This window comes from Ceratina calcarata, unplaced genomic scaffold (assembly GCF_001652005.2).
Source record: "Ceratina calcarata isolate Rehan_Ccalc_2016 unplaced genomic scaffold, ASM165200v1 scaffold363.2, whole genome shotgun sequence".
NCBI classification, from domain to species: domain Eukaryota; kingdom Metazoa; phylum Arthropoda; class Insecta; order Hymenoptera; family Apidae; genus Ceratina; species Ceratina calcarata.
This window is the reverse complement of record NW_017159356.1, coordinates 984,609-1,004,107: the sequence shown is the minus strand read 5'-3', so window position 1 is coordinate 1,004,107 and position 19,499 is coordinate 984,609. Positions and strand designations below refer to the sequence as shown.

General features: G+C 35.7%; 4 protein-coding genes across 6 annotated transcripts; 1 reads left to right on the top strand and 3 right to left on the bottom strand.

Annotated features, from left to right (window-relative positions):
• Positions 1-57: 57 nt before the first annotated feature.
• On the bottom strand, positions 58-7,715 carry LOC108625519 (adenylate kinase isoenzyme 5). The gene is made up of 12 exons (XM_018025585.2): positions 7,092-7,715; positions 6,297-6,694; positions 3,487-3,654; positions 3,312-3,422; positions 3,061-3,203; positions 2,742-2,924; positions 2,555-2,677; positions 2,276-2,444; positions 1,825-2,093; positions 1,589-1,753; positions 1,219-1,495; positions 58-1,136 (listed from the first exon to the last, which is right to left on the bottom strand). Exons 2-12 carry the CDS (start codon positions 6,316-6,318, stop codon positions 883-885), a joined length of 1,884 nt encoding a protein of 627 aa, XP_017881074.1. The 5' UTR covers positions 6,319-6,694; positions 7,092-7,715; the 3' UTR covers positions 58-882.
• A 904-nt stretch (positions 7,716-8,619) lies between these two features.
• LOC108625515 (E3 ubiquitin-protein ligase MARCH2) lies at positions 8,620-13,423 on the bottom strand. Its single transcript, XM_018025581.2, has 5 exons — positions 13,314-13,423; positions 11,319-11,570; positions 10,153-10,319; positions 9,756-9,985; positions 8,620-9,561 (listed from the first exon to the last, which is right to left on the bottom strand). The coding sequence occupies exons 2-5, from the start codon at positions 11,458-11,460 to the stop codon at positions 9,330-9,332; spliced, it is 771 nt and encodes a 256-aa protein (XP_017881070.1). The 5' UTR covers positions 11,461-11,570; positions 13,314-13,423; the 3' UTR covers positions 8,620-9,329.
• A 191-nt stretch (positions 13,424-13,614) lies between these two features.
• LOC108625535 (chitinase domain-containing protein 1) lies at positions 13,615-15,493 on the top strand. The gene is made up of 7 exons (XM_018025614.2): positions 13,615-13,912; positions 13,972-14,118; positions 14,196-14,376; positions 14,443-14,552; positions 14,623-14,777; positions 14,855-15,184; positions 15,264-15,493. The coding sequence occupies exons 1-7, from the start codon at positions 13,814-13,816 to the stop codon at positions 15,403-15,405; spliced, it is 1,164 nt and encodes a 387-aa protein (XP_017881103.1). The 5' UTR covers positions 13,615-13,813; the 3' UTR covers positions 15,406-15,493.
• Positions 15,384-18,305, bottom strand: LOC108625537 (estradiol 17-beta-dehydrogenase 11). 3 transcript variants are annotated; one of them, XM_026814031.1, is made up of 9 exons: positions 18,175-18,305; positions 17,335-17,424; positions 16,779-17,038; positions 16,594-16,718; positions 16,416-16,526; positions 16,194-16,355; positions 16,033-16,115; positions 15,851-15,967; positions 15,384-15,772 (listed from the first exon to the last, which is right to left on the bottom strand). In XM_026814031.1, exons 3-9 carry the CDS (start codon positions 17,014-17,016, stop codon positions 15,622-15,624), a joined length of 987 nt encoding a protein of 328 aa, XP_026669832.1. In that variant the 5' UTR covers positions 17,017-17,038; positions 17,335-17,424; positions 18,175-18,305; the 3' UTR covers positions 15,384-15,621. The 3 variants fall into 3 exon arrangements, with proteins under 3 accessions (XP_026669832.1, XP_017881108.1, XP_026669833.1); XM_018025619.2 differs by lacking the exon at positions 17,335-17,424 and having other exon boundaries at positions 18,175-18,304; XM_026814032.1 differs by lacking the exons at positions 17,335-17,424; positions 18,175-18,305 and adding an exon at positions 17,212-17,325.
• Between the last annotated feature and the right edge of the window lie 1,194 nt (positions 18,306-19,499).

Genomic DNA, 19,499 nt, shown 5'->3' with positions numbered 1-19,499 from the left:
CGTTTTTCTGAGGTACATAAACTTTTGAGATTGACTGTATAGCCAATACATCCCTAACTAAGAAATGAAAAAAGTGGTAAAAAGACTGATAAGTATATATTTTCTATCATAATTAAAAAAATGAATACAGCTATATGCATTTTTGAGATTCGGAATCTCGATACTCGTTCGATTACCCAACTTTCACTTTATACCCAATTTTTATTCTACAACATATCTGCGGATATAATTCTGCATTTGGCTTTACTTTTAAATCTTTCGTTTAATCCTATTTAAGTCGTAGTCGTCTCAAGGCACGATGCAGATATATTATTACTTTTATACAAATAGGTGGTCTCCGGAAAAGGTTTCTTTAGGAAAAGTGATACGATGATTCTCTAATATTTTTGTATCATCTTACTTAAAGGGTAACTCGAGATACTCCTTTTCAGACGCACCATTTATAACATTATCTTCACTATATTATTGGATCAGCGAGAAATCTCCACTTCCCATTTGATTTCGTGAATATATAAATATGATCTATTACTTTTATAAAAAGATAAGGCGATATTAAAAATATTTTCTCTTTTAGATTTTTACTCAGGTAACGATTTAATGTTAGAGTGGAATGAAAATGCAATACTGTGTTACCATTTTTCAATACTAAAGAAAACTCGGCTTCGAAATTAGGCCTGCGAGAGCTACTATTAAAACATCTCTATTAAATGGATTTTTAGTAGCTACGTATTTTATCTTGACTTTATATAATTATTAATTTCATAATTTCGTTAAGTTATGAAGTACCATGTGAAACTTAAACAAAATAATTACAAATAACAATTTTCATCCGTGATTAAAAATTTTGTATGCAAGTTTGTATTCCACTTTAACGAGCACAAATTACATGTGTAAATTTTGTTGATAACCTTCGACCTCGTTGTACATTTTCCTCACCGCGTCCTGCGCGGGCAAGTAATTTTGTACAGCCGGTGCAACTTTGTTGCTCGGTACGATTCCATTGGCCAAGTGCGCCACACCATTTTGCAACATGTGCGCGGTACCATTGGCTATGCCGTTTTGCATACGATGAGCGACGCCATTCTTCTGAACTTGCCTCGCGTTATTTCTCAACCCGTTCGCAATTTTCACTGCCCCTGCGATTACAAATTCATTGCCTTCATTCATTTGACATTTTCATTTACCCCAAAGGTCATTAACTGTAGGAATGGCACTTACCGTGTATGCTTATTCCGTTCATTTTGTTCGTAGCGTTAATTACTTTCTCCGTATTTGATTCGTCGTCGATGATCGGCTTAGAGACACCGTTTGGTGTGGTCGGTTGATTCCTATTATTAGGCATTATTACATTTAAGTTATTCTCGTTTTCCCTCGATGTGGGTGAATCAGGTGCACGCTGATCGTTTTCTTCTTTGCGCTGTGTTTTTGTCATTAATTGATAAAGCGCTGCCGCGAATTCCTGTTGTACGCTCGGCACATCCGTATCGCCGTCGATCTAAAAATTGTTTCAAATAAAATAATAATCTGTGTAAAACACTTACTGTATACACATTATTGTGAAGACAGGGAAACTGCGAAGGATACTTACGATGGTTAGACGATTTTCGCTATCGAGGGTTTTTAGCATAGGCAAGGAGACATCACGGAAGATTTCCAGTCTTTTCCTAAACGCGGAGACAGTGTCGTCTATCCTCCCTCTGCCAAGTTGTAGTTTCGAGCAGTCTAATAGTACTAACGGGGGATGCTGTCCGAACTGATTAAAAAAAATTGTATCACGACTTTTCAGATATTTATATTATAGATTTATATGCAATTCTTAATTACCTTATTTTCAAATTCCTGAACTTGATTTAAGTCTCTAGGGTAACCATCTATTATTATGCCATCCGTGTCGCGATTCGCCATAATTTGCTCTTCTACCACTTGCATCACGATGTCCTGCGGGACCATCTCACCCGACACAATGGCATCGTTTACAATAGTGTTTGACGTTGCCATTGTTCGAAGCACTCCGCCGATGCTCACGTGAACCCAGCCTGGCATATTGGGAACAGCCTGGGTACACAAGTTTTCTTTGTTGCTTCCTGGACCACCTGATGAAAAAACACAGATTTCATTTGATATTGCTCATTGTAAAAATAATGTACGTAGGAGTTTATTTATTCTTATTAAAAGTCGTTTGTACTTCCAATATTCTCATGTACAAACATTGAAGTTGTAAGGATATTCTGAAAGGATTAATCGTAACTTATGGGAATAGTATTTTTCTTTTTACCTATGACCCAGATAAACGCGGGTAAACCCTTTCTGGGCTTCTTCGCGGTCTTCGATGATTTCACGTCGATTGAAGAGGGTATTCGTGCGATTTGGGCCGCCGATTCTTTCTTAAGAGACGGCGACTTCCTAATCTCCGAAATAGATTCCTTTCTCCTTTCGACTTCTACCTGCAAATTCAAATCTCCCGTGAATACATAAACGTTAACAACATAATATTGCAAAAATAGAATAATTTATATAGAAACAATATTAAATTAATTAATTGAAATTAACTTACTTCTGCTTCTAACGGTTGAGGAACATTTTTATCTCGCACCTCACCAGTTGACAAACCGAGGATTTTAAAAACAGCTTCGCGAAAATCGACGTATACTTCGCTAGGATTTCTTTCCCCGTTTATCTGTAATTCACATCGCATAAGTACCAATTGAAGAAATGTTATGACAATGAATTTATTTGTTCACCTCTAATAAAATACCACTTTGGTCGAAATACTCGGCCACAGGCATAACGTTTCTATAAAAATTATAAAGTTCCATTCTCGCCAGTTCGATCACTACTTGTCCGAGTTGCGCTCCAAAGTCGATCTGTCTCTCGAGGATATCTTGTCTCCATGACACGAGGATCACGCCGTTCACAATTTTTATCTAAAGACAAATTACGTAAAACTTCATCGTTGCGTTTCAGTTGATTCAAAAGTTTTATGCTATAATTGTCGATTATAGATGAAAAGGTCATTAAACAAGAACAGTAAATGTTTTTTTAGGGACGATTGATACTCACTTTTTCGGCGTATTCGACTACGTCGCGCATATTTCGCGGATATCCGCTGACGAGAAAGACTTTGGAGCCTGGTGACATTTTGATTTCGAGCATAAGGACCTCCGCTACTGTTTTACTGCTAAGCTGCCCGAAATCTTGCATATCTATCAGAAAATATAAAAGCATCGTGCAAAGTTTCAATCGCTTCACTTGAGAATTTATATTTTATTATATTTCTATTATTATTTATTATATTATTATATTTCCGGTACCATTTCCTAAGGCGTATTGTTGTAGGAGATCCATCATATTTATATGCGTTATGCCTTTCTTCTCTTGCGTTAGGCTGTCGCAATGTGTCACCTTTCCACTGCCGGGACCGCCTGGTAGCAATCGAAATTGATGTCGTAAGAAATGTACACCGAAACTGAGAAATAATGTACGAACCGAGGACAAATATGACTGGCACTTTTGGAACTTCAAATTTAACAGGTCCAACGTTTTGTTGCGGGAAATATCCATCCGGAGGGGTTGACAGCAGGCCAGCCTCTCCTCGCCATTTTCCCGCACTTCGAGCATCAGCTTCCTCGAACACCTGGGATCCATTTTGTTGATCTGCAACAGAACTCTCGATTCAATAACGAGAATAATAAAATATTAACATACAAAAACATGGTCCGATGACAGAGCAATGTTACAAATCTGAGCAACAGATTATTAATGGAATAATCTAAATACAGATTAGTTATCGAACACATGAACAGAAATGCAATCTGCAGGATAAAAGAGTCGATTCATCGGAAATAGGACTCAGTACCTTAAAATTAATATTTATCTATAAATCTTTAGGTACATTAAATTTTTACATCGCATGTACATGTTCGCGGAATGTGTCTGTACATATTGCGTGACAATATAAACACTCCTTGTGCATACAGTTAATTTAAATATTGACGACTACAAGAGATATAATGTGTTTATTGACCAGACGTGCGCAATTTATTCTACTGTATTGTTATGAATTAACAAGAAGTAATATGTAATTGAATAAGTTCGTCTTATCTGAATTTTACAACGGCGGAGAGCATCGTGTAAAGGTATCGTTAGCTTGTTCGATATCGATTAAGCTATGTACGTAAGTAAATTACTTACGGTCTTCTTTTGACTCTACTCTACAGAACCGTGTCTATTGCATTCACGTGTGTATAGATCACAAACTTTATCGCACACTACATAACGTAACGCGGTTTTTCCTAGTAAAACTACGTATACGTCGTATGTTAACTGAAAATCATTTTTAAGGCACAGAAGCATTAGATAATGATAGGCTTGGTAAATGTCGTTTAATTCAAATTCACTTACAGTCTATAGATATTAGAGTGGACGATACTTGAATATACTTATTCTAATTTTTATATAATGTTATGTTTACTTCAATTTCTGAATGAGCTACTATATACGATAACATATTTTCTAATTAAATTGATAAAAATTTTGTACCATCGTACATCATTCATACGCATGATCGTGAAAGTTTACTTTCATTTATGAATCTTTTCTTGAGACCTAGTTTCTGTTTGTTGCTTACTCCACAGAGAAAGGTATAAACACGTTTGTCTAACGACAAACGTTATGAACTTATTTGAAATATTGATTCGGTTACATGCATAGACAACATGAGTCACGTCTATAGAAATTTCCTTGCCCCCGTCGCGATACTCAATTTGTACATGAACTGTTAACTCCATAATCATTTTTAATAAATCTAAGTTGCTCTGTAATCGTATATTGCGACACGTACACGTTTTACTTTATAAATTTTGTATTCGTTACGTGTTTAAAAAAGATTGTCTATGCGTAAGTATTTATCGTCTAATCAATTAATCAATGGTAAAGAATTAAAAGATAAAAGCCACGTGTATTTACGAACAAAATACATAACGTAATGGAAGTCAGTCATGAAATTTCAATTACATGTGAAAACAAATAGTTGATGTTTTTAGCACCTGTGGCTTCAAGAACAGTCAATGAAATGGCTATCGTTCTCGATAATAGCTACGTATTCCGTATTAGCATACGAATACATTTTTGGATTATATTTATTTCACAAGTCTTATTTTCCCATATTGAAATAATAAATAAAGTCATTTTTCATATTTCGTATTTGTTAACTCTCAGAAGCGTGAGCACGCGTAAGTACGTAATTTCTGTACTACTGAAAGAGAAACTTATAATCCATTACTTTTAAAAGCGAGGGTAACTATAATTCACACGTTGCCGGAGTAGCTCCAGTAGTTCCATATTTAATTTCTTCCATGCGATAATAGACAAGTAAAGCGCGGAGTTTAAAAGAGTTTTCACCCCTTCCTTCCTTTTGGGAAATCGTCGGGAAGACTGATCGATCAATTAATATGTGTAATGTCAAGTACAAGGTATTTGTGGGTCACACGTGCACCTCAATATATTCACATTTTAACTGAACATCAAATAAGAAATTATACAAAACATTTCACGCCAGACTTTTTATCGTTTAGCGATCAAATTTGAAGGGAAATACTCATTTTATTGTGACATGGATTAATACAAATTTATTAATTAGAATTTCCGCCACGTGGACTGTGACGGTCATTTTAAGATGTAATTTGTATCGACTATTTTAATCGCATTGCCTCGTTTTCATTAGCGAAGTTAGTCGATTTTAACTAGCTGTTTGTAATTTACCAACGCAAGCTTAAAAGTTCAACTTAATCCAATCGAAAAATCCAATTAGATAATTAAGTATTGAACCTCGTGACCAACTTCAATAATACGGTACTGTGAACAAATTCGCATTATTGTCAAGAAAGGGTCATTTTCTCTTTCAATGGCTTAACTCTTGACATGAAATTATTTATCCAAATAAATGTGCTTTTCTTAAAACTCTTGTCTAATATTCGGCAAAGTTGCGTGATACCTTGACATATTACAAATAAAAAGAGAAAATTAAAACAACGATGGTCTGAGATATGAAAACTTAATTCGTATTGATTATGACGAGTTTATAGGCACAAACAGACAAACGTGGAACGTCGCCTGACGCTCGCCGCGTTACACTGGTAAACAGTGAAAAGAAGTCTGTGAAGAATTAACGTTTGACGAACTGATCGAAGGAAATTTTAATATTTAGTTTCTGCCAAGAACCACAAAATTTATCCGTAAAATTGTATGTAGGATAGATAGCAAGTACTATAAACGATCCAGTTTGAATGAGTACTTACCAGTGTCCAGGCAGATGCCCATAGTAGGTCGTTCGAAGGATGCCAAGATCCTGTCACGGCCATTTACTCACATGCTTCAAATTAATTAAATGTCACTTCCTCTTCGATTCACGTCCCCCTCGGGAAAACAACCACGTCACAATCAACAACTTCCTTCTCACATAAGACACTTTTTCGTTCAATTTTTCGAATACTTCCTTGTGGCCAGTTCAGCACTCAACGGCTTCACACTTTTCTTCTTTAGAACTCCTCTGAACTGATGAATCGTTGTCCAGAACAAGTTGGTTGAATATAAAATATTTGCAATGATGATTAGTAGTTTTATTTGTTACATGAAACGACGCACTTTCTTTTAATTCCGCATAGGCCAGTTTCAATGATGAATCCACAAATAGAATCTAGAAAACAATCATGAAAATCTGATGAATTATACGCTTCACGTACAGGAAGAATGTAGTAAGAATATCACGCGTGTGTCTTTTAGTCTGTATATTTTGAACTAAATAGAATATGCAAAACAATTTTAAAAAATCTGAATCAATGTTTGATAGGTTTATTTTAAAAAGAATATTTGTCATCAGACCTTTGCACTACTATAGCACGTAGAAAAGTATTATGACGATTCTGTAGTAGTTATTATAGAAGCATTTTCTTTCTTGTATATAGGAAATCGAATTCAAGAATGAAATCGTGATAACAATTAAGTCGCATTAGGATTGAAATAACATTTTCAAATCGAGAAGCGGTCTTTTGAACTTGTACCGTTCAACTCATCGATCAATTCCGTGAACTTACGCAATAAACATTCCTCGAACGTGGATCTTTGTCCAGTGCTGTTCCACGTTTAGTCCCGTGAGTCCCACGACGATTTTGATTAATCACCGAAATTAAAATGGTAACGCGCGTGGTACAGCGACGAAAAAACACGGCCGACACGCGAGGCTTCCGGAGCGGTACTTTCACGGGCAGAGGTTTCCCGATGACGCGGCGCGATAACGGTGTAATATAATGGATTGTTGGAAACGACTAGAGGTCGGTAGCAAGAGTCAATCGTCACCATAGATACGCCCATGCGCAGCTAATCCTTTCCTTTTCTACGATACATATCCATGTGCATGTGTTTTGCATACATTTGAGTTAATGTCCGTCCTTCCACCCTGCAGTTAATGTGTGCGGGTGCGGGCGCATCATGTGTGTAAGCAGGTTCAATGTCAAGTTCTTGTTGATCAGACCGTTCTCGAACCACCTGGCTAACTAAACGAATTTACCCCTTTCGTCTTCATAGTCACCGCATTGCGTACCCATGCTTTTACAAACACGTTTGAAAAATGCATTAGCTAGCATCAAAGTTTAGACGATTAGAACGCGATATAGCACGGTGAGCATGATTTCAAGGCGCAAACAAAACAGTATAAGATAAGATCTACGTGATACGTCTCAATCTACTCCCGTGTACGGCGGTGTCTGACTACGCGCGTACTTATTCTACTGCAGCCTGATATTTGCCTTGAATTTCTACTGCGCTCTCTGCTCAGACACGTATTCCACTTTATTTCTTTTATATAGAATGTAGCTTGTGCATTTATTATGAAATATTATTTTATACTTTACGAATTATATTTCCAAATGTTTTTAAGTTTTTAGTTCTTGTATACAAGAAATATTTTCTATACAAAAAAATTGTAATTCTGTTCAGTAGATACAGTGAACGTATAGAGGCCTGTCTACGAAAGCATTATATTTATTATAATTATAATAAATTGATATAATAAATGGATATGTAGGAATTATAGTTTCGTTTATGGAAAGATATTAGCTGTTGGTTTTGCATAGTTTATCAATTATCATGAGAACGCGAGCTTGAAGGTTGGTGTATCATCAACAACTTACCCCTTCTTTTTTCTTAAACGAAACTGCTGTCCTTTTCATTTGACATAAAAGACTGACATTAATTTCATGTTTATTGACCTTTTTCATATTACATAGTCTCACAAGGATTCGATGATTCTCTATTATTCTTATGTATTTGTTTGTTGCATTGCACTGGTCGTTCTGCTATCTTTTTGATCGAGTTTTGTCGACCTTTCTGACGCTTTGTTACAAATTCAACAGCATGCTAAGTATAGTGACTTAAACGTTAATACTCAAAGGTGCTCATGAATTGTTTCCTGAAATAAACGTAAGTTTTTTTTTAGAAAGTCGATTGTCTTCCTAGAGTCTGAATGTACATACGTAGTTTCTTAGAAGTTGTTACTTTGACACTTGAAGTGAATGATTTCTTTATTAATTTTTATAAATTATAAAGCATATTTATTTCCAACTTTTTGATTTTATAATTTAATATCAATATATTAACATTAACGGGTATAAGTACAAAACGAAAAAGATATTAAACGTTATCATAAATATAAATTCGTAGGTACTACAGTTCCATACTTCTCATATTCTTTAAATTATATACATACGAAACGTATAAACCATTCATTCTTGTTACTATAGTATACAAACGACACGTGATGTTGCAAATGAACTAATAAAAACTAATGCATCCAGATCAGGCTAATTGACTATTACGAAGCCTTAAAACAATTCGTAACATGAGGTGTATAGACATATTTACATATAGTTTTGCTTAACCGGAGATCACAGTCACACTAAAATCACAGTTCTATCACCTACAAGTAAAGCTTCAAATTAGTCTTAATTCAGTTCATTTTATAGCTAATCATACATCACAAGATTTGACCAGAATATAATTATAACATACTTTTACAATTATTTATGCCATACAGCGGAAAATCGTAGTAATAAGCCTAATAAATCAATTTTCAATCGAAAACCTTTTTTTAAAAAAAATTAGTGAATTATTACGTGGTGCTAAATTCAATTTACGCAATTCAATAATGTTTTTTTTAATCGTTTTTGCACTTTTTTTAAACCTATAAGTATATATAGTTTTTTTAACAAACCAATATAATATTGACATTTGTTTATCGGTTGAAAATTTTACAGGATTTAGTTCGACAGAAAAATTTATACAATCGTTGACTCCTGTTGCACAGTATTATTATTGTTACGTGGAATAAATATCCAATCTGTGAGTCGATTACTTTGAACAGCGTTATTGTTATTACCGTCTTGATCGACATTTACCAATGTTTTAATCTGCGATCTGTGGTTAGACGATACACCAGGTTCTCGTTTCATTACTAATTTTACGTCTTGATGTCCTGTACACCATCGTTGCCACGATTTGAAGTGGAACCTGAAACGAGCAATCCCTTATCTGTGTCAACGTTCAACCCTTGCATTATCTCTAACTTAATATAGGAGTTACTCTTCTAATCTGTTCTCTTTTCTTACTTTTTTAAATTTCACTACTACTTTTATGTATTTACAACATGCAGTATAAATTGCAGAATGAAAAAAGTTTGTTTTATCAGTCTTCGTAAATCGTACCTGATAGTGACGATTAACCATAAAAAATAAGTAGCCACCAGTATGATACAGAGCACAGCTAAACCCTTGCCTTCCCAATAACCGAGACTAGTGTAAGTAGACGCACCGATTGCACACAAATACGTGGCGGTCAGACATAGTGGAGTTAATACTATCAAACACGCTATATCAGCGGCTACACCGTGTGGTCCGTACATATTCTCCCTGGTCCTCCACCATTCCCTAAAAGACTGCGATAATAATCTTAGCTATAATACATAGAGGAAAGATAATGTTCATGTTTCTCGCATATAAATTGTGTTCATCGTTTTAGAAGATCGTTAACTAATTCCGTGCAAATAGGAATAGAAGAAAAGATCATATTCCGATTTCCGTTGCAAAACAGAGAAAAGTTCACCTGTGAGAACGGTTTATTCTTCTTCTGTATTTCGAACGGATGTTCGCAAACCTCGCAACAATTCTTGTTCGACGTGGATAACCACTTCTCTAAACAACTTCTGTGAATTGGACCCAACGATCCCTTACACTTGCATGGGAGATCTATCAATTCTTCTATACCACTATCTGTGGAAATAATGTCCGAATATAATCCCTTATCGTTTGGAAGGTCATTGATATTGCACTAGCGGAAGTTGTGTCATTGTTCTTTTGTACTCGCAGTTTGAGATATATGATTCTGTTTAGATTTTCTCAGGAGATTGCGTGTTATCTCAATACTGAAATAGTCGATCGACATGGATCTGGAGAGATCCTATCATATAGTAGTGTTAATCTTATCGCGAAATTAATTGATTCATTTATATGGACAATAACGAGGTGATTAGAAGATAACAATTATTCCTGCTCGTATATCGTTATTTCATATTACTATATTTCTTAATCATGTATACTTTGCGTTGCTTAGGATGCATGGAATTAGCTTATTTTTGCTATTGATTCATCAAAGTACGTGGCTGGGTGACTCAGAGTGCATTTCGAAATGTCTCACGGGATAGTTTGTAGTGTCATCGACATCGTGATCGAAATGAAAAGTTCAGATATCCAAAAAATTATCGATAAAATTTAAAAAATTAATAATATAAAAAAAGTATCAAAATACAAAAGACGAAGCTGTATACAATTTAACTGTGCATAGTTTAATTAAAATATCTATTTCGACAGGAGTCTAACACCGTTGTTAATGTTATTAATTAGAGTTATACGAATTTGACATATGTCATTTTAAAAATACTTACTATTAATTCCACAAAGAAGCACATGTTTATGTGTAAAAATAAAACAACGAATATCACTGAAGTTGATATGAATTTGAGTAAAAAGCTACTTGTTTCGTTATAAATATATGATCACTAAACATTTTATGTCTTTCACCGTTTAACTTTATGATGTACATTAAAAATCGTTAGCAAAGAAAAGCACTTGACACATTCCATTCACGAATCACTTAATTCCGTACCGGTTGGAGAAACGATCGAGCAGAAATTTATTTTAAAAAATGAAACGTGAAATACACAGAAACCAAAATTATTGCATGGCGTGGTGTATCAAATATGTATGTAGTACCTTCGTGGCAAATACGACACTGAATGGAACCGGAACTTCGTTTGTCGGGCGTCATGTTGCGTCGATACAAGGGCGAACAGATCTTTGACGTAGCAGCTTTACCGGACACTGTCGTCGTTACACTGTTCTCTGGAAATTCCATGGGACAATGAGACCCGTTATCGAGCTATTATCGAGGAATTATCGCCGCCGGACGCGTAGTCTTAGCCCGTTCGTTCGGATGAAATCAACCGGTCTATTTCTTCTGCTCTTCTATCATCGATCGAAATGACAATGCTATCAATATATCAAATCGTGATCTCATCGCATTGTTTTGATTCTCATGATAAATAAATATATATAAGTATTTCTATTTGTTTTCATCACGAGGAGTTTGAAACAGAGACATAGAGTGTCTCCGAAATTATGACACTTTCTCGTCCTAAATTGCATTAAGATTTTATGGAATGGTATATAATTAATGATTCAATAAAGAAAGGACTGTATTCCACACAAATTTTATATAATAATGTTTGAATAATTAAATTAGATACAGATTAGGTCGTCGAAGAAAACGGTTGCGTGAAAAGTTTATTGAAAGGGTATGACATGAATTTTTGACATCTTTATTAATTTATTAATTTACATACAATAAATCTGTAGATTAATATAATTGAGGAAGCTAATGGTAGTAGCAGTATTTTAATTAATTGATGCATGTTCTCCTGTTCCTTACTTTGAATTATCGTGCCAATCGCTTAAAATGAATCCTGTTTTGGGATCGAATTTTTTTAAACTTAAACTTCGGGCAACTGTGGTCGCACGGAGTTGGCTGTGGTTGCACTACACGAAATTCGGACTCCCTCGGTTTTGCCATTTTATTCTTAGCATGGCTAGGTATTAAAATTAAAGTAGGCTGTGCGACCATCAAGCATCAGAATTTAAAACTATTATCCGATGACTGCATGAAGAACTTAATTTTCTACTTTTGTATTACCAGCATTAACAACAATGTTTAAGATTTACCATGAACTGAACATTGAAGATTCTACTTTTACAATGTGTATAATGAATTACGCTATTTTGTGAATACAACAATTCAAAAACTAATTAAGGGGCGCGGTAGCGGCAAGTTTGAGTTTAAATTAGATACTGATATTCATTAAGATATTAAATGCAAAATAAAAAATTAAGAAATTATTTTTATTCTTACTTCAAATACAAAATATGGTATGCACTAATGAAAATAAAGCAATACAAGTGTGACAAAATTTGAAAATTATAGGTAATCTATTTCCGAAGTAATAATCTCGAATCAAGTATAAGGTTGATAATAGCTAATGGTAGTAGCAGTATTTTAATTAATTGATGCATGTTCTCCTGTTCCTTACTTTGAATTATCGTGCCAATCGCTTAAAATGAATCCTGTTTTGGGATCGAATTTTTTTAAACTTAAACTTCGGGCAACTGTGGTCGCACGGAGTTGGCTGTGGTTGCACTACACGAAATTCGGACTCCCTCGGTTTTGCCATTTTATTCTTAGCATGGCTAGGTATTAAAATTAAAGTAGGCTGTGCGACCATCAAGCATCAGAATTTAAAACTATTATCCGATGACTGCATGAAGAACTTAATTTTCTACTTTTGTATTACCAGCATTAACAACAATGTTTAAGATTTACCATGAACTGAACATTGAAGATTCTACTTTTACAATGTGTATAATGAATTACGCTATTTTGTGAATACAACAATTCAAAAACTAATTAAGGGGCGCGGTAGCGGCAAGTTTGAGTTTAAATTAGATACTGATATTCATTAAGATATTAAATGCAAAATAAAAAATTAAGAAATTATTTTTATTCTTACTTCAAATACAAAATATGGTATGCACTAATGAAAATAAAGCAATACAAGTGTGACAAAATTTGAAAATTATAGGTAATCTATTTCCGAAGTAATAATCTCGAATCAAGTATAAGGTTGATAATATCAGCGTTCTACGATTGCCTATTACCTATCGTGCTGGAAAAAAGCATCGGCACCAGCATCGGTGGGTCTGAACGTCGGTACACGCCAAAGCAGTCATTCTGTGAGATTTCATGAATCTACCTTGCCGATTCGAGCCCTCCCGTGCCCTTTTTTGGAGCCGCACGTTAACACAGGCGTTGCCACTTTTTACTAATCTCTCCCCGATGAAATAAGCAACTACTCTGAATACCGGCCATAGTTCTTTCGTTTCAAATAAAAAAGATTTTATTTATGTTTCGTTGTCTTATCACCAGATGGCTATTCGATTTCAATATCCTGAAATATAAATAAAAATAACAATTATCCTGAGATAGCAACTTTTTAATTTTGGCAATTGCAACTTCTGTTTTATTTAGTACGGTGCTTAGAGTTTTTCTACTACATCAGTTTCTTGCCAATTAATGATTCCACAAAATACTTTAACAGTGCATACCCTAGGTTAATCAGAAATAATTTGTCTTCAACTAGTTTGAACTGAAATCAATAATGAATATATTTTTATTAATAATTAGTTTGTTGCTAATTCAATCGTCAACGACCCAAGGAAAGAGTAACAAAAAAAGCAAAGGGAAAATAGAGATAAAGGTAGAAAGAATAATATTGTAACAATATTTGCAAACACTTTATTCTTATTTCTTTTACAGAATGGTCCTGTGGATCAAGATGTTTTTAGTAGAAACTTAGTAGTACAAAATCCTAGAACGGCCGATATTATTCGAGAATCAGGTACTTACTATTCTAATACAACTCGTCGACGATTTCATGGCGAAGTTCTAGGATACATTACACCAGTATGTTTGCTGTATTTTGTCAAATAAGATATTGAACCAAGGATAACTAACAAATACTTAAAAATTATTTCTTAAAGTGGAATAACAATGGATTAAAAATTGCCAAAATATTTCATGGAAAATTCACAATGGTATCGCCCGTATGGTTGTCATTTCCAGAAGGCAATGATTCAACGTATAAACTTTCAACGAATAACGTTCAAGAGAAATGGTTGAAAGAAATGAGATCATTAAAGAGAGAAGACCACTCTGTAAAAAGTATATTAAGTTGTAATATCTAATGTTGCTTTTGGGCAACAGGAGATACATAATTATTACTTACAGTTTTACCAAGAGTATTATTTGAACATTGGTCAGCACCTGCTATTACTGGACTGTTCAGTAATAAGGAGAAGCAGAAAGAAGTAATTAAAGCATTGGTAGATACAGCAAAGGTATGTATAAAAATATACACTGCATATTAAATGTTCATAACATCAGATGTATAATAATTCTGATAATTAGCACTTCCGCTTTGCTGGATATGTATTGGAACTGTGGAATCAATTTGTATTAACAAGTCACGATCCCCTGAGTGTTGTAAACTTTATCCAAATTATTGCTCGTGAATTAAAGAACAATAATTTAGATACTATTCTGGCAGTACCACCTTCAATGGGGTAAATACGATCTTATTACTTTAGTTAACAATAAATTGCTGTTTCAAAAAATATCGTCACTTGTTAATATATTTCAGCCCAAAAGTTCAACTGTTTAACAAAGACCACTTTGACCGGTTATCACCATACTTGAAAGCATTCTCTTTAATGACTTATGATTACTCAAGTATTCAGCACCCTGGACCTAACAGTCCTCTGCATTGGGCAAGAGAATGCGTAGAATTATTAGTGCCTGAGCCAGGCCCTAAGAGAAGTCAAATATTGTTAGGTCTCAATTTTTATGGATACAATTACACGCCCCAAGGTGGAGGAGCAATTTTAGGTTCAGATTATTTGAGAATTCTTGAGTCTATTAAGAAAAAGATTCAATGGGATGAGAATAATAAAGAACACTACTTTGAAGCAAAGTAAGATATAATTTATACAAAATGTAATTTTTGCCTTGCACGAGATTATTTTATCATACAAGTTGGGAATTCATTTCAGGTCGTCAGACGGGAGTGGAATTATATTTTATCCCACGTTATATTCCATTTTACAACGACTGGATCTCGCAGATCAATTGGGTACAGGCTTATCAATATGGGAACTTGGCCAAGGCCTGAATTATTTTTATGATTTATTGTAATTCTTTTTACATACATTTCAAATGTATTTATTACTTGAACAATAAAGAACCGTATACACGTGCAAATAAATATTCAGTCTTAAAATTAGTGAACAGATTTCTTATTGTATATTTTTAAGAAACCGCTTCTAATAATACTTACGTAGTAAACGCAATAATCATCTCTTGTACTATGAGGGGTCGTAAATTATTTCACTCGAGAAATTCTCTACAAAATCAATGCTGATAAGATTCTGTAGACATCATCGTGGCATTATTATTGTTCTTCAACGTTTCCTTTTCCTTCCTTCCTTGGAACATCATCATAGATTGAGGTCCGCGTATGATATGGTACATCAACGCCCAACACATCTTTGCTGGTAACACGCTTGTGAAAAAATTGAAACGTCAAGCTCAATTCGTTCCTCAAAATTAGCAAGATAGGATAAAAATTTGTGTAATTTACTATTTAAACGGTAAGAGGTATCTAAACGATCCGGGCATTACTACAACCGCTTGATTCACTAATATTCCGGAAATAATTTCCTGTGCAACATACTCAGGGTCCAACATCGGCAACAATCTGCGAATTAAACAATTCTCAAGAATTAAATCGGAAAAATCGGAATTTTTTTTAACATAGCGTACCTAGGTTTTACTCCATGAAACATCCCTGTATTAATAAGGTAAGGACAGACTAAAGTAGTATAAATTCCATCGTAACCATGAGTCTAAAAATAAGAATTTCATTATCTAAGTATAAATTACGATAACTAATGAAATTTATTAAACAAAAGGAATGTAGTTACTTTAAGTTCAATAAAGAGACTTTCGTGATAGCCGATGGCCGCGGATTTGGTTGCCGAGTAATCTGTACAATTGTAAGTGCCCAGAAGTCCTGCGACGCTTGCCACGGTCACTATGTGACCGTGATTATTTTTCATCATGTCTTTAATGAATGCTTTAGTGATCTGTCGAATATAAATGCCACCTGAATATATTCTAACACATTATCCTTCGCTTCAACCTACCCAGTAATGGGAAAGGATGTTCACTTTGTAAGTGCGCTCGATCTCATCGTCCGGTAAGTTCCAAAGCGTTTTTCCGCAAACGTATCCTGCGTTATTTATTAGCAACGTTACCTAAATATCAATATAATTATTCGTGAGCGTGATTTAGTATTGAAACAAAAAAGTCAATTTTACTTACCGGGCCGACTTCGATCTGGACAGTTTTTACCATTCTATAGATTTCTTCTCTGTTGGTGATGTCGCAATAGTAACTCCAACATTTTCCTCCCGCTTGGTTGATCTCTCGAACCGTATCTTCTAATCCTGAAAATCATTCACGTAGATTTATAATTTATAACATTGAATACGTTTTATTTCACCTACCAATTTTGTTGATATCCCAGATAACAACACGCGCTCCGAGTTTCGCTAGCTTGATGGCAATCAGTCGCCCGATTCCTCCCGCGCCTCCTGTTACCAGCGCGACTTCCCCGTTTACCGATTTCGAGCGAAAACGTCGTGGAACGAACGTCAGAACGATGGCCTCGATTATGTAAATTAATGCCATACCCGTAAACAGCAGGAGATCGTATATTATCATGATCCATTCCGGTAGCTCCATTTATATCTCACGATTACAAGTACTAAAAAAAAAGAAGACAAAATTGTATTTTCTAACGAAGCGGCATAAATAATGTAACCGTCTTGCTTGTTCACCCGTCTATTATATATTCCCGAAACTAGTGGAACAAATTAGACGTTTACTAAAGAGTTACGACACCCCATGCGTGTTTATAACATTCTTTTATTTCCTCACATTTCAGATAATGATCATTTAATCGACCCCTTGCAACACAAGTTGTACTTTACGTTGTACATTCAAGGGTCTGTTACATCACTTGTTCCGGGGTTTTTAAACTGAACATTCACTCGCAACTACCTTAAAGGCCCGGTAGCATAGGACTGGTTCCTCTGCTCTTTTCCTTCTCCCGTTTCAAGCGGGACGTAGAAATCAGTGGTCTGGTAAGTACTAAGTAGATAGAAGTCGAGTTACGTGTATTACGGTATTCCTGAGCCGGTAGTAGTACACAGTAGAACACACCGGTCTACGAGCCACCGATTCGCGGTTACCGAAGCTATTAAGCCCGGTCAATGTACTGAGCGGTTCCTTATTCAGGATCGAGCGAGGATGCAGCCGTCTAAAGAAATTTATTCCCCGATCGTCGTACACTTCTGTCTGAATAATTTATCGGATCCGTCGATCGTTCGCCGCGCGAGACGCGAATACGAAAAGTGTTTCGGACTTCTGTTCGCTTTCGTTCTCGTTTGCAATCGGAAGACACCTCGCGCGGAGTTCCGATTATTTTTCGCGGGTGGAGGAAAACTTGGTTCCGCGTACCAGTTCCCAGAGTTCCCGGATCATCACGTGCGGTTGCAAGCGTTTCTATTTGATAAAATTAACGACTGGCTTATTACAACCTGGTGAAAGCCGATTTATCGAAAGTCGTAATGTAAGAAATAGTAAAAGACACAAACAATTTTTGAACTTCGAACGCGAGCCCGATGAAAGGAACGTTTTACTGGAAAAAATAAATTCGGCGAATTTTGCAACTTGGAATTACCGCGAAAATAGACGAAGTGTCACGGAAACGATTACTCTCTTCGTTCATTGTATTATTTCTTCAATGTATTAATAAAATTTTCATTCTTGTTTATCGCGTTACGGCGAGATAAGCAATTTGATTTAAGATAAGTTGAAGGGACGAAATTGCGGAGTTACCTCTGTGACTTTCTGAAGGCGCGAAGAGAAGTGCGAATTTGAAAAACGACTCGTTTTCTCTCTCCGCGTACGAGTTGCGCGTCCGTTGATCGACCGATGTTGACTGGCGTCGGTCAGGACGTAGTATCTCCTGGTGCGACCGAATTGCAAGAGACACGCGATACTCCAACGTGTATCTAAGGCGTTGTTCAGTGACGTTGCCGGAAACTCTATTTAAAAAGTACACAAGGACCGATTTGACGCTCCTCTCCCTCTCTGTACCGCATGATGCTTATTGTGTCCTTAACACTAATTTATCGCATTTTTTTCATTCCTCCATTCTTGTGTCTCAGTTTATACGATACGAACGTGTAGATATTTTTCTTTTATCTCAAATGTCATTTAAATTATGTACACGTACATCCTGTACTGTATTTGTTACAGAGATAAGCAGAGGTCGGTGTCCATGGATCAGGAGATGCGCAGTGTTATTAACACGGGTAGAATTGAATAAAATGTATACATCATGTTTTGCAGATTCCTAATATCTTAGGAAAGGCCTGTACCTCAGTTATATGGTGAAAGTTCCCGTTACCATTACTACTCTCTACCTTTCTGAAGTTATCCTATCATTTCGTGACTGTGTGTATGTAGAGCATGAAGGAACAGAAAAAAGATTTACCAAGGTAATAATTTTTTTGCCAAAGGAGTCAATCAAATGGATCTCTCCTTGCAATTCAACAGTAGATAACATGTAATTATTTATTAACAAGTGACACTCTTCGATAAAGTAATGAATACATAATTACAACTAACAAATAAAACAGTAACACATCAATTCAGTGTACAGTCCTCCTTGTTTATTAAATTCGTAAATTTTATACAATAAACGGTTGACTCTTCTTTCACCACCGCATAGCTTGAATCATGAAGCCACGGGTTGTGTATTACGCGGGAAATTACGCGAGGTCATTGATTTGCAATATCCTTCAGCCAGGGGGCTGGCTATGTTATTTTCCTTCGGTTAGAAAGTTACGAGATCCGAGTTAATCCTCAAATTACGTGCTTGTAATTCAGATGGGACATTATAATAGCCCACCTGGCTTGCACAATTGCGGAGGAAATTTATTTCTCGTACCTTGACGCAAACGCGTGCCGAGCGGCGGCGGCCGCACTGGAAAATGTTGAACATCGGGACATTTCCAGTGATAGTACACGTTCGCGTGCTATTACGTGCGTGACTCGTCGTTCGAATTGCGGCTGCGGACACACACTTCGTGCGAACCCGATAGTCTCTATAACGTGTAGGCAGTTGGATAAGACCGCGCGGTGAAAAGACGAGTCAT